Here is a 14,120-nt window from a genome sequence, read left to right as displayed (position 1 = left end):
CAACAGACTGAAACACCCTAAAGGTAACAAGGTAAATTAAAAGGCAGCACAGTAATTCTAAAATTAAGTTTGTCGCTCCTTCATATCACACCCTTCCCATTCTTTGACACTGCACATGTGAGGAAACACTTGGCCTAGAGTTTCACATGCTCCGAGGCAATGTGTCTCTCTATAGTGACTTTGACTTGGTTTGCGCTGCCGTGTTTTCCTCCACCATGGCACCTCAGATTTAGCCAAAGGTGAGAGGAGCTCACAGTGACACACATGCACATAATGTCAGACACATTTAAAGGGTGTGCTTGTGAACACTTTAATCTTCACACTTGCAATTTTTCTAACTTTTCTTTACACGCACATACACGCTTCTGTTTCACACATGCACTACACCACACTTATGCACAATACTGCTCACAGCTGAGGGAGGTGTTGATGGATTAGACATCTGGAGTTGGCTGACAAGGAGGGAAAATGATGCAGAGATGCACAGAGAAGAAAAGACGAGGAAAAGGAAACAGAATCTGGAAGAGAGAGAAAGATTTACTGAGGCAGCACACAAGAAGGAAGGAAGGAAGGAAGAGAGGAGAGAAGCAGGAGCAAGCAGCAAAGGGGAGAGAAATGTGGAGAGGTAGAAGAACACAGAATCTGAGGCCAAAGCGGAAGATATGTAAAAGAAAATTGAGACACGGGGAAGCCAGCTGTCCCCAATCCCCTACTCCCACTGTTTAAGTTCAGCAGAATTTCCATGCTGTTGCTCAACGATACAACTGCATATCCAACATATTTGCCTGACTTTAAACCTATTTGACGACTTACATCTCCACATGTCAGAGGTAATGAAAGCACTGCAAGGGAAAGCTGCTCCAGTCAGCAGCAGCAGTAATGGGATTTACTCAACTTTCGCAGGAGCAAAATCGGGTGGACACACAAAGATGTTGGGTTTGTCAAATGAAAAGTGCACCGGTAGAGAGCAACTGATGGGGGAGCTGTATGATCAGTTATTCAGTTTCCCACATTAAACACGTCATTCACGCATGGCCTGTTAACGGACATGTGATTTGAATGTACTGCATGTGGACATGAGGAGGAACAGACTCAAATTGAGAGAGAGCATAAAACACTCAAATCCCAGAAAATCCTCCCACTGGTCAGTGGGATTTCAGTCTATATGTACTCGTGCATCCGTACAAGGCATAAAACTCTGTTTCATTTCCCGCAGGTGTCATATGCACGACCTAGCTCAGCCTCCATCCGTGATGCCAACCTGTATGTGAGTGGCCTGCCGAAGACTATGACCCAGAAGGAGCTGGAGCAGCTCTTCTCCCAGTACGGACGCATCATCACCTCCCGCATCCTCGTCGACCAGGTCACAGGTATCCATGGGGCAGCACCTCCTCTCTCTTTAAAATTCCACATGAACCCACACGATCAGTCAGTCACCGAAGGCAAACACACACACACACACACACACACACACACTGAAGATATCCCCCAACTATTCATGAGTACACACGGATTACTTGTGTACACATTTTCAACATTCCAGTTTGGTCATATAGTAATTTCATTTATAGACACTATTATAACTCAACACAATTTGTGCCTTTTATGTCTAAGCAAATGCTTTTCATTAAAAAAAAAAGAATCCACTTGCCACAATTTCTACATTTATACTAGCCTTAAATTCCCTTGTATGATATTTTAGTCACTTGTCGTCACTGAAAATGCAAAAATAATGAACATGCATGTCTTATATAGGTCTCCATTTAATTTCTGTGTGTAAGTTGTTAGTATGAAATTAATAATGAATAGTATGATTGAAAGTGTCAGTTTTTAAAGAACAATATTGAGAACAAACAGTAATAACATGGTGGTGCTGTAAAGCTGTAGTAGCTCACCTAAAGGAAAAAAAATATGTCTAATAATTCTACAACATTAGCAATTCCATAAGATTCATTTATTATCGTTATTATTATTCTTTATAGTAAAGGTTTTTTTTGCAGTGGCTCATTGAATTAAAAATGTTTTTTATGAATTTCCCATATCTGGATTTACAGTATTTTGCATCACAATCAAAAGTTGTTTTTTTTAATGAATATTATAATGAATTGATTTGAACCATATTGCCCTTCCATACAAAGCGCTAAATAAATTAGCTCAGAACAACAATTTCTGTGACCATGGCAGCAGATGAGGTAAAAACATTGATTATATTTGAGGCACAAGCTGAGTAATGCACACGCTCTTTTACACATTTCATTACATCCAAAACACAGAAATGAATCACATTAGTGCATCGTATTTTAGAGGATCCCCTCCAGCATGTCTCTTAGATCCATTTCAGGGGTTGTGTGTGTGCCTACAGGCTGCAACCTGCTCCAGTGTTATGTGCAATGTGTACTGATGAAGCAGAAAGAGAGCAGCATGCTGTAAGCCACACTAATTTGCCTAAGCAGAATAAATCACTGCTGGCAGTGAAGTGCACGTCTGTCTGTACACACTGAGCAGGGAAGAGGAAAGGAAGGGGGGAGAAAAACAAAGGAGAGGAGGAAAGGAGACAGGGTGAGTGTGCAGGCGAGGATGGAGTAGACGGAGAAAGCCAGTAACAGGGGATGTGGATGAGTGGAGATGTGGAAATGAGAAGAAATGAGAAGGGGGGAAGTGAGGGGTGAGCATGCAGCGGGGGCAGTGGAAGGTTAAGGTGGAAAAAAAAACAGAAAAAGGGCTGTTTTTACCCTCATCATCACACATTTAGATGAAGTGGGCACATTTCCTGACAGAGATGTCATGCCATCATGCTGCTTAGAATCAGGGAACTCCCCGTGGAGCAAGACAGCCATGCACATTATATATCTTTTGCTCCTCAGCTTGCATCAAACACACCAACAGTAAAATGTATCTCATCACAGATAGTAGAGTTCATAGGAACAAGGTACAGGACAACATAATTCAGTCATTATTGATACATATGAGAGATTTCAGATAATTAAAGATTGATTTTTGTTCCTGAATGAAAGTTGTAGACATCAGGTGATTTTGGATTTACATTTCTTGATGGGCAAAAAAATGATGGGCAATACATAAACATGTTATATGTATTGACCTGTCTATATTGCCTGGAAAATCCGAGGTTGCCAGACGTCATAACACTTACTGTTAACACTGTTAGAGAATATCAAAGCTAATGGGAATTTAAGGCTGAAGAAATATTATTTGTTTCCTCATATTGCAACCATTGTTACCACTCACCTTTTTTAAAGGTGTATATATAATTAGCAGTTGTTACATTTCGAGTGTAAGAAAAAAGAAAAAGGGTATATTGGTCAGCAAACGTGTACAAAGAGCAGTAGAGGTGTTATCACACCGTGAGACTAATTGCTATTTATTTGTTTCAAATCCAAAATACACACACACATACTCCCTGTTCACACTAAGAAGCAAAGATAATGTGTGAGAGAGAGATGTTCTGCAAGGTGTCCCCAGAGGGTTAAGGATCAGCATGAGAAAAGTTAATGATTAATTAGATGTTAGAGTTGCGAGTGATTAAAAACAGGAGGACTTTAGAAGGGCCCTGAGAGTAGCAGGCTGACATCAGAGACTCAGCAACTTCTTCTCTACGTTACTGTGAGCACAAGACAACACGCGCATGCACCCCACACGAACAGAGAGACACACACACACACACACATGCGCACGCGTGCACACTTCCTGCTATTAATGGAGAAATGAGCTGCAAATTAAAACTACCCCATGAGTGCCAGAAACGCAAGTATGAGAGACAGTGAAAGAGAGGGAATGATGGCAAGACTGATTTGTGGTTTGTGTCAAACTCATTTCTGTTTTAATAAATAATGTCGTGCTCAGGGACTCTGCCATAAGGGCAGTGTTGTACTACTCACTTCCCAGAGGGTGATCCCTTTGGGAAGAAAGTGTTTCCATCGCTACAGCTTTAATAGCTTAAGTGGTTTTAACTGATTTCCTTCTTTTTTTTTACACTTTCCTTACTTGAGGGACAGAAGTGTTTGCTGACATAATATTATCATGTGATATCTTGTTGCAGATCATCAGTGACTCCCCACATTTACTGAGTCAGTGACCTAATCACTGCCTGAAATCCAATTTTCTCAGTGATTCACTATTCCTGCTGAACAACACTGATCCGAAACACAGCCTTAAATTGTCAACAGAAATGTCACAGGCTGTAGTCAAAAGCAAGGCAGAGACCGAAGTACAGCAGGGGCAGAAATGCACACACATCCTTGTTGAAGTATAGGATGTTCTCTGTTCTCTGGGCGGTTCTCTGTTCTCTCAGCTGCTGCTCTGCTAAATTGGGAACATGGAGTCTGTTCTCTAAATGACCTCCTCATCAACAAGATGCACCCTGCAATCACTCTTATGTTGGCGAGGACAAAAAATGAAATTTAAAAAGATCACTGTTAGCATCACTCACAGTCACAGGCGGCTGAAACAAAAACCACTGAAATTGTCAAATTGCCCCAGAGACTCAGAGGGAGAACACAACATTGACTTGACAAGGATATCGCTCCATCTGTCCGTCGCTTCCTCAGTCCCCTCGCCCTCTATTGATTCCTTCTGAATGGATAAGCATATTTTGTCTCTTTATCAGTGCAAATAGTGCAGGCTGGATTCCCACTCCTGCATTTTTTCCATTTTTTTGTCAAACCATCAGGGAAGGCGGCCAAGTTGTGAGCTTGTGCTCTGACAGCCAGTTCAGGCTAGGCATCATTTTGAAACAGATATCAGAGACAGCTTTGGATCGATAGTTGGCTATTTCTAGTTCTTTATCCTGGACCTTTATCTGGGCAGAGGTCAATGCTTACTCGATCAATAACTGAAAATTCAATTGATCCTCAGACTTGGCTTCCTTGAACAGTGACTCAGATGTGAAACCAAATTGCCGCTCTATGTTTGTAAAGATTGGCTGAGAAATGGGTGATGCCATGTTCCCATTCAGTGAGAAATAAGTAAGCAGTGGGAAAAAATCCAATTGGTAACACATTTTCATGCCATCATACTAGTCAATATGGTGATTGCCAGTGTTAGGCACAGTCTATTCAGCAGAGTAAAAGAATGCATTTTTGAACTACTGCTGCACAGCAGGTAGAGTGGTAGGTTGAATAAAAGTTTAGTTACCCCACATTTGTGTGTCATTAAGCATGTTTGAAAGCTGTACAGTCATTTAAGTTGGAGTCTGTATAGGTTTATGACATAATTTTATTCACAATAATACCATTATACATTGTGTATATGATAAGAAATACCATGTCATGACATGAAATGTCTGCACGTTAACATATGGATTATGTGACAATAACATGCTGTCTCTACTACAATACAAGCATGGCTGATAGGCAAACAAGCTCACAGAAAGGCAGGGGTTGTTGATCTACTGTTGCCTTGTTTGGTTAATTTTGCCTTTATAAATCTTGACAAAGGATTTCACAAACAGTCAAAAAATACCAATACCAAGGCAGCAGTGGACCAACAACTCCCATCTCACTGTCTCCCAAATAGTTTTCTCTCTATGGAATTGGGTGCCGGGGGTGAGTGGTTTACAAAGCATCACTTTCCTTGAACAGGGAAATATAGATTTTATTTTGCAGAGTAACAAACAGTACAAAGATTAGCTAAGTTAACTTTATGAGAACAGAGCTTATAGGAACGGCTACAAGATGCATCCAATGAACCTCATCAGTCTCAATGCGTCCGTAAACACGCATCCACTCCACCAACCACAAGTCTGTGCACAAGACAAATGCAGCTGCGAGTAAATGCGTCAGTCTGCAATCATTGTTCAGTTTTTTTATATTTATAACATGAATTTTGTTATCACAAATTTCCTTGGAATATTGTGATATGATTTTAAGCTTATAATCGCCCACCCCTAGTCTGTACATGGAGGTTTCAGGAGACTAGCTCCACTAAGGCAGAAACATTATATAAACATAATATTGTTTTTTTTGGAGTTTGTTGCATACATTTTCAGCTGTAAGCTCAGGGTGTGATTTTTAAATGTGGATTGTTATGAGGGGTCAAGAAAGTCATGTAAGGTTTGGTGTGCTTAACGTTGGACAGTTCTTTCTGGGGCTCAGTGATCAACACAGGGACTATGCAGTTACTAATTCTGCCATCTGCATATTGCTTTCTTAATGACCATTTAAAATGTGTCTAAAGCTATTTTGTTTTTTAACAGAAAAAATGTTTTGCCAGATAACTTAGACATAAAGTCAAAAACACCACCAGAGCAATTGTGAAATTACAGTATTACTGTTTTAACCTCAAAACTGCACCAAAGAAGCCCAGAAATTGATCACTTTAAGTGGGCTATTAAATATAAATAGCATTACTCTTCTCTGCTACCATGTACCTTAATCCTGTCTTTGATTTAAAAAGAAACGTATCACTATTCACACTAACACTGCACTTTGAGGTGACCTCTTTTAATTTAGACCTTCAGATTTGACCTACACATACGTTTAGGACTTATTTAATTAAATAAAAGGAAAGGCTTTCATACAACAACTCTAGGGGCTTTATCTTACACCTGGCACAAAGCAGTGCATGGCGCAGTGAACGTGTTATTGCTGGTTTCCAACCGTCACAGTTGTCATTTTCACGCCCAGCAGGTCACGTTGCGTGGTTGGAAGATGCACTTGCACCTATCAGCGCGTCCTTGGGTGTGTTGGTCTTAAAATGAGGTGTGGTCAGCTGCATTGTTGGCGCATTGCTATCTCGAAGCAGCAGAAAGCCACTGTGTCATTGTGTCATGAATAATTCGGACACCAAATACAACCCCCTTTTGCGTCTTGCACCTCACTTTGCGTCAAGATTATGCTCTGTATAACTACAAAGGTGGAGTTGGACATGCCCTAATGCACTTGTGACATGTACTTAAGACCATGTGCTGTAGATCATTTAAATATGGCCCTACGTTTAATTGTCATGTAGAATGTTTTTAAATGAAGTTTTCACCTGTGTAAAATAATGTAATTCTGAATAGCTACACATTTCAATCCATCATTTAATTTGCTCTTAGTGGCAAAATCAAATAAAAAAAATGATTAGTTAAGTATTTGTGGTGTAACAGCTCAAGCCTGCTACTCTATCCAAGCCAATTTTCACCTCAAGTCCAACATCTTGCTGCGCTGCCTTATCTGCATGGAACTGTTCCTTCTCCTTTCAACTCTATGCCATGCCTGCTGTGTGGGTATAAAAATACCCAAGAAAAACATGCAATTCAAGGTCAGGGAGATGCCACATCACAGTGGTGTTTGTGTTCATATTTTCTATACAATCTCCCCACAAACCTGCATAGTTTTGTTTTTGGTTGCTTCTTGTATTCAGACCATACGGGTTATCACGGTGTGCTTGCTGAATTTCAACAACACAATTTTTCTCAAAGGAGTTGCCCTTCCTCCTGTACAGTTGGTTTATTCTCTCCTCTCCTGACTTGAATAATGGATGTTCCCCTTCAGACTGATACCATACTGCCTCCCTGTCCACTGCCTGTCCAGTAGTCGAGAACAGAACGGTCAAGGTAATACAAACAGAGAGATGCACCCTCTAGGTGGGATGACTGCAGCCTTGACTCGAGCTATCGCCTCTGTCTTTAGTTGTTTTCTTTCCTGTTATCTTTTAAGTGTATACGGCCTCTGTGGTAGGCAAAACATGCAGGCACAGCCACATACAGATATGCACGTCGTTGCATGTGCACTTAGATGGCAGATGGTTGAAACTTTGCTCCGACAGAGGCTAAAACACAGGGCACCTCCACTCTTCAGACTCCCTGCGTCTCTCCTCTTGCTGCGTTTTCAAACGCCATCTGTACTGAAGCACACTGATGTTACTTAAAACAAGGACATTGCTCTTTTTTTCTCCCTCTAATTAGACGACAGCAGAAAGAGGGTTTCTTTTCTGGCTCTACTATATTATAAATGTCTTAGAAAGGCAAGTCTAATCATTTCACACACTTGGCACAATATAGCTGCAGAAATTAAACATAAAAAGGGACAGTAGATGGAACCTGAAAACATTTAAAGATGGTACTTTTGGTACCAAGGATATCATGAACAAGATGGAGTTGCTTCGTGTGTGTGTGTGTATGTGTTTGTGTGTGTCTTCCTTCTGTCAGTCAGTCAGTATTTTGGGAAATGATAGAGGATTTTTCGAGAAAAAGCAGCTTTGTTTGGGCAGAAGTGAGCAAGAATAGCTCTGTTTCCTTTCATCATCATCCTGTTACTGTCACCTCCTAACATTATCCCCTATCACCTTCACTCCTTTTGTCCTTTCCTGCCTCACTCCTCGTCCCCACTCTCTCCCTTTCTCCTTTTCATTCCTGCCTTGCCCTTCCCCACCCTCAGTGCGTGCACACACAGACACACAGACACACCTCCCCCTCCCCAGATTGAGGTAGCATGTTATTAGTAAGGCAGCCAATGTGCTCGTCAGTGTGTGTTGGAGAGAGATAAGCACAGGTAGAGAGAGTTATATAAGCCTCTGTTGATTACTGTGGAGGTGAGGGAGAGCGAGAGAAGGAGAGTGAGAAGAAAAGAGGGGGAGTGAAAAAGACAGATTGCTGTACCTTAGTAAGTACATTGTGCTCTAATGTTGCCTGTATGGCTGGCTGGTGGTTGATAAGTAGCGTAGGCTTCTGGGGCTAGTTGAAAGGACAGTCATCAGGATGGACTCGCTCGACTGGCAGCGTGCTTCATAGATTGCAAGTTTGTTTTTCTTATAATGTTCCTAACAGGAGAAAAATAAGCCCCTCTCAAGTTTGCTTATGCTAATATACTCTGAAAAGATGGTCACATAGAAAACAAATGAATACACTTTGGGGTAGCATGTAGATTCATATCAGATTTTTAATTTGAAACTGGTTTATTAAGGTCACGTGCAAACAATTATTTTGTAGATAAGTACCCCGATAATATTAAGCTGCTGTCAGTGAAAAACTGAAATTAAAATATGTGTTACTGCTATTACTACTACTTCTACTACAACAATTAATATTAATTAAAAATGTAATAAAACACATAAGAAATTATGTTGTGCATAAATTGATATATGAGAATATAGTAAGAACTGTGCATCAGACTGGAAACGCTTTACTAACAGCAGCAACAATCAGGAAGCTGTTTAAACATTTAAGTCAATCAAAGACGTTAAAAAACAGAGGTAAATTCATCGCACATCTTCATAGACCTCCACTGATCCCTAACCAACACTGGAACAGCATTGCAGCTTGTGTCAATCTCGTATTACGACTGTCAGAAGTACTAACTACTTTTTTAATGTACAGTATATTACTCTGCAGCTGTGAATAGTCCCATAACCCATGATGTTAAATATCTAAAGATAAAATATATCTAAAGTCTAGCTCAACAGATTTATCCAAGTTTATCCAAGAGTCATTTTTGAGGGGAAAAAACAGTTGACTTTGGGCTGGGTGAGAGAAGACGGGATATTCATAAAGTGTTGAGAAATGATCGAAAATGACTTATGTGGGATTTGTTGAAAATGATTAAACTGAAAAATAATTCTGTGAACAAAGAAAAAACTACAGATAATACAGCGCAATATTCTGCTCTTTCCTTAAGTTGTTTTCAAGTGTGAGTAATTTGATTTGATGTGACAATTTCAGAACACATTAGACTCATGGAGCATTAACACACCAATGTGATGCCTGGTGAACTTCATGATATAATGACGTGGGATTTATGAGATGGCAAAGAAAAGAAAGACAAGACATTTGAGAACACAACAGAGGAGGGTCACGTCAAACGGGCAGGCGAATGTGGATCGGTGCGGTTTGGGTTTCAGTATCACAAACACTTCACGCCTTCATATCAGTCAATTCATACTAAAGTCCCACTGATCCCTTTCTTCATCTCCAGTGATGCTAAACAGAGAGCAGCACCCGTGTTTGACAGTATAGTGTTGAACTGTGACTGGACGCCGACTTCACTCTGCTGCATCTGCTCCTCACAACATCTGTTCTGTTTCACTACCTGAACTTGTTACAAGTGGATTATTCCCTATCTCAGTTTGAAATCTTGATCAAGTGGATTATTATTGCTCCAGACTGCAGGGGTGTGCACTTGTAACATTCACCTGAAGACGCACAAATAGACAAAGTTGTCGAGGACACGGAGATGATACCGTATGTGCATTCACACGATCACATTTGTTTGATTGTTTACCAGAATTATTGGTGCTCAGGTAAATTGCCATCTTACCCCTCCTTACAGTTGTGTTGCACACACTCAAAGACGAAAGTAGGGGGTGCATATTTAAACAAAACTGGAACATTAAAACGCTTGATCTCCCTCACATATGCATATAGATACAGACTTCATTTGCAATCAGTCATGGACAGTTACAAATAATCATGGACAACTCTACTCCTCTCACACTTCAGTCTCAATAGCACCTCTTCAAGTCATCACTTAAGCGCGTGTGTGTGAGTTTGTGCCGTGCCTTTATCTGTATGCCAAGCATTTGTCTAGAGGCCCTCCAGCCAGAACCAGCTTAGGAGCAGCTCAAGGCCAAACAAGTGTGAGGATTAAAGACAAATACAGTTCTCTCTTCTTGTCTCTTGTCTGGAGGAGGAAGTGAATGAGCAATGCTCTCCTCTTCTTTAACTACTGCTGAGGTGCCCTTGAGCAAGGCTCTTGGAATTGATAAGTATCCTATAGCAGAGGGCTGTTGTGGAAATGTGCCTGTTCCAGGAGGTGAAGCACGGCGTAGACTAAATGCTTGCTAAATTCTAACATCGAAAAAACAAATCCAAATTTCAATTAGCAGTGGCAGTTTCTTACAGCACTCACTGTAGCTCTCCCCAAGCAGAGGCTGCCACATGCCTCACACAAAGCACATTCATGACAACAATAATAAATGAAGAAAATCGTAGCAACAGCGTTGGTTGCTGTTTGCACTGAGTAGTTCCCATTAGATTTGGGATTTTATTTGCTTCTGACAAGCTAATTAAAATATACAGGTACAGAGCTGGCACAAGAGGAAGTAAGGGAGGGGAAACTGAAACTGTGGACGTCTGTCAGGCAGGAGGACCAAAAAAATAAAATAAAAGAATAATTTACACCGAATAGGAGTTAATGAGATGATCCAACAGGCGTAATACAATTTCTGTGGTTCAGATTTGTGCACAGGAACATTAGTGTGTGGTCAGTGAAGACAATTAAGGGTTCAAACTCAAGACTGCTTTTATCAGTGTTGACAAAGAAGGAATTTGGGGACAAAAACAGTTTTTGACATTTACATCTTTGCACTTCCAGATGCTGATAACTAAGAGAAGGCTTTACAGATTTGAAGGGTGAGACAATTGTAGAGGAAGTGCAAATAGGGTCTTTTGTGCTGCAAATTGTTTAATGATAGGACTTTGAGTCTGTATTCAGAATCAGTCAATCAACAATTTGGTAGTTTGACCCACGCTTAATTTCATGCCAAAACTCTAAGCTTTGAAATATGAGACATTTTCTCTTTTTTTTTTATGCTGCAGTTTGGCTGGAAGGAAAATAACCTTGTGCTGCCTGTGTCCTGGAGAGACAAAGGGAACAAAGGGGGAAGTGAGATAGCCAAGATGCTTCTCCAAACAAGAATTCAAGAGGGCGAGGGCAGGACGTATAATAAAAAAAAAAAAGAGGTGGAAAGAGGATGGCATGTACAAAAATGTGGAATAACAATAAGGAGGGCTTTTTATGTGCAAGACTGAGACTGCACACAATGATGCTCAAACACAAAATTCCCCTCTTTCTCACTGCCTCTCTTTTATTCAGTCGCAGTCACACAGACATGCTTGTGTGCGCACACACTGTTATGTAAATAGTCTCTTCGGCAGAGCGCTGCTGTCACTGAGCAAGCATCCTCTGGGCCATCCAGGCAGTCTCATTAAAACAAAGCACAGCATCCATTAATAGATAACACTGCATGTGTGCAGGAAAATACACACTCACACATATATATAAAGTGAGTTACGCACACAGTGCTTTCACAGACACCAATAAAGGACCTCCCATCCCAGGAAGCACATCTCTAAATGTTCTTCTCAGGTCTCAAAAAATATCTCCAAGGAAACGGCTCAAATGTCACAGAGAACAGAGCATGAAGAGTGCGTGTGTACGACTGAATGTGACAGGAGCTATCACGGAAGAATGGACTGTACTTTTAAACTGATGCAACTTGGGGTCAATGTCACAACACATTTGAAAACCTACTCTATATGTGTGTATATATATATATATATATATATACATACACCCACACCCACAGTATATGCTGTTATGCTTTGTTATTCCTATATTCACGTCTTTATTTATCTTTTCTAAGTTGTTTTTCATTGTACACATTTATATTTTATTAAACGCTGTACAGTAAAAGGGGCCCCTGTTTGTTTGTGATCTGCTGGCCCCGCAGGCGGCTCCCGGGGTGTGGGCTTCATCCGCTTTGATAAGAGGATAGAGGCTGAGGAGGCCATCAAGGGCCTGAATGGACAGAAGCCATCGGGTGCTGCCGAGCCCATCACAGTCAAGTTCGCCAACAACCCCAGCCAGAAGACCAGCCAAGCCCTTCTGTCACAACTCTACCAGTCCCCCAATCGCCGATACCCAGGGCCCCTCCACCACCAGGCTCAAAGGTTCAGGTGAGTACTGGGGATGGGGGTGGAAGTGGTTTCTTGTAGCATAGCATGAATATGTGATGTTACTTTAACTGTGTTAATATGGATTGCCAATCTTAGCAGTTGGTGTGATAATTGTGTGACCCCACCAAAGATTCTCAGCAATATGAAGCGATTTTAAAAGCTTGTCCTGCTTGACAGTAAATTGATAAGTGATAATTAAAGAGTTATTGTGGTTTTAAACTTCTTTATGCACAGAAAACCTCAAAAACATTTAAAAAATCTGAAGTAAAACATACGTTTGTTTGTTGCTTTTGCTCTGGAGCTGCTTTATTTTTTACAGGAAATGTTAAATTGCCATTTGTGCTCTTTTGACATATTCATGGACACAGACTCCCCAAGATGAATCATCTGAATCCAAGCTTATATACTGTAAATTGTAAACTGTAGATTACGTGTTTAAAGGTAAACAAAAGCTGTACATGTTTACAGTTGTTAGCTTTTGGCAAGTAATGAGCAGTATTTTATTCATAACTGCAGCAAGGAAACTTTTTGCTCTAAATTGCAGCTCTAACTGTCATCAACCAACAACAGATGCAAAACACATGATGTTGTTGAAATTAAGTTTTAAAAACCTGGAAACTATATCATCAGCTTAATTCATTGTTACATTATCCATGCAAGGGGTCTTTTTGTTTCTGTGTCGGAAATCATTTAGAAGACCACTAAAAGCACCCTTAAAGTAGGGATTTTGAGTGGAACACTTCCCACAGCCTGCTCCTCCTATCTCACCATATCTACTCCAAATTGACATTCTGACGAAACAAAATGAAACACAAAGAGCCTATGACACAGTGACATTAAGAATGAGAACTGGAGCACAGGGTGAATCTGCCCAAAAGGTTTGGAATCTCCAGATAATTTGTCCAAGCTAAGATTCTTAAAAGCATTTTGTAATTATATAAATTCTGAAATAAGTCACGTTATTTGATGTAGGATTATTGTAATTTAAAAAACAACAACTGTGTGTTGTCTATAATGAAATTATAATAAATGGTGTAAAATTACCAATACATGTCATCAGTCTTAAACTCACTGGAAATGATTCTTGGTTAATGTGACACTAAATGTATTTGATCAAGGAAACAGATATGTTCCCTACAACAGGCATCATTTCACCAAAAGCAATTTCCAGTATTTGAACACGGGATGTTAACACCCACACATAGAGAGCATGAGTCATAGCGATGTCTCTCCTGTAAACATTGAGGACCCAACTAAAATATCCCCCTTTGAGACAACAGGTGAGAGCTCTGCACCTGGTGCTCAGGTCAGTAAATCAGGCCCTGTGAGCCCTGTGTACATGTCCACCCAGATCAGAGAGGAGCTGTGCGTAAGAGACTGTGGGGTTCTGTCATTTGCAACTCTGTATTTACCCTCATTTCATCATGCTGCTATCAACCCAACACAT

The 14,120-nt window shown here is 40.6% G+C and overlaps 1 protein-coding gene across 2 annotated transcripts in view; it reads left to right on the top strand.

Annotated features, from left to right (window-relative positions):
• elavl4 (ELAV like neuron-specific RNA binding protein 4) overlaps positions 1–14,120 on the top strand; it is a 72,481-nt gene that overhangs the window by 46,607 nt on the left and 11,754 nt on the right. For both annotated transcript variants that reach the window (XM_058637986.1, XM_058637985.1), the window contains exons 6-7: positions 1,217–1,370; positions 12,448–12,673. In XM_058637986.1, the coding sequence (XP_058493969.1) occupies positions 1,217–1,370; positions 12,448–12,673 (380 nt within the window). The remainder of the gene's footprint in view (positions 1–1,216; positions 1,371–12,447; positions 12,674–14,120) is intronic.

This window comes from Solea solea, chromosome 9 (assembly GCF_958295425.1).
Source record: "Solea solea chromosome 9, fSolSol10.1, whole genome shotgun sequence".
Taxonomy (NCBI): domain Eukaryota; kingdom Metazoa; phylum Chordata; class Actinopteri; order Pleuronectiformes; family Soleidae; genus Solea; species Solea solea.
The sequence above is the reverse complement of the archived record's forward strand: the minus strand, read 5'-3'. Positions and strand labels throughout refer to the sequence as shown.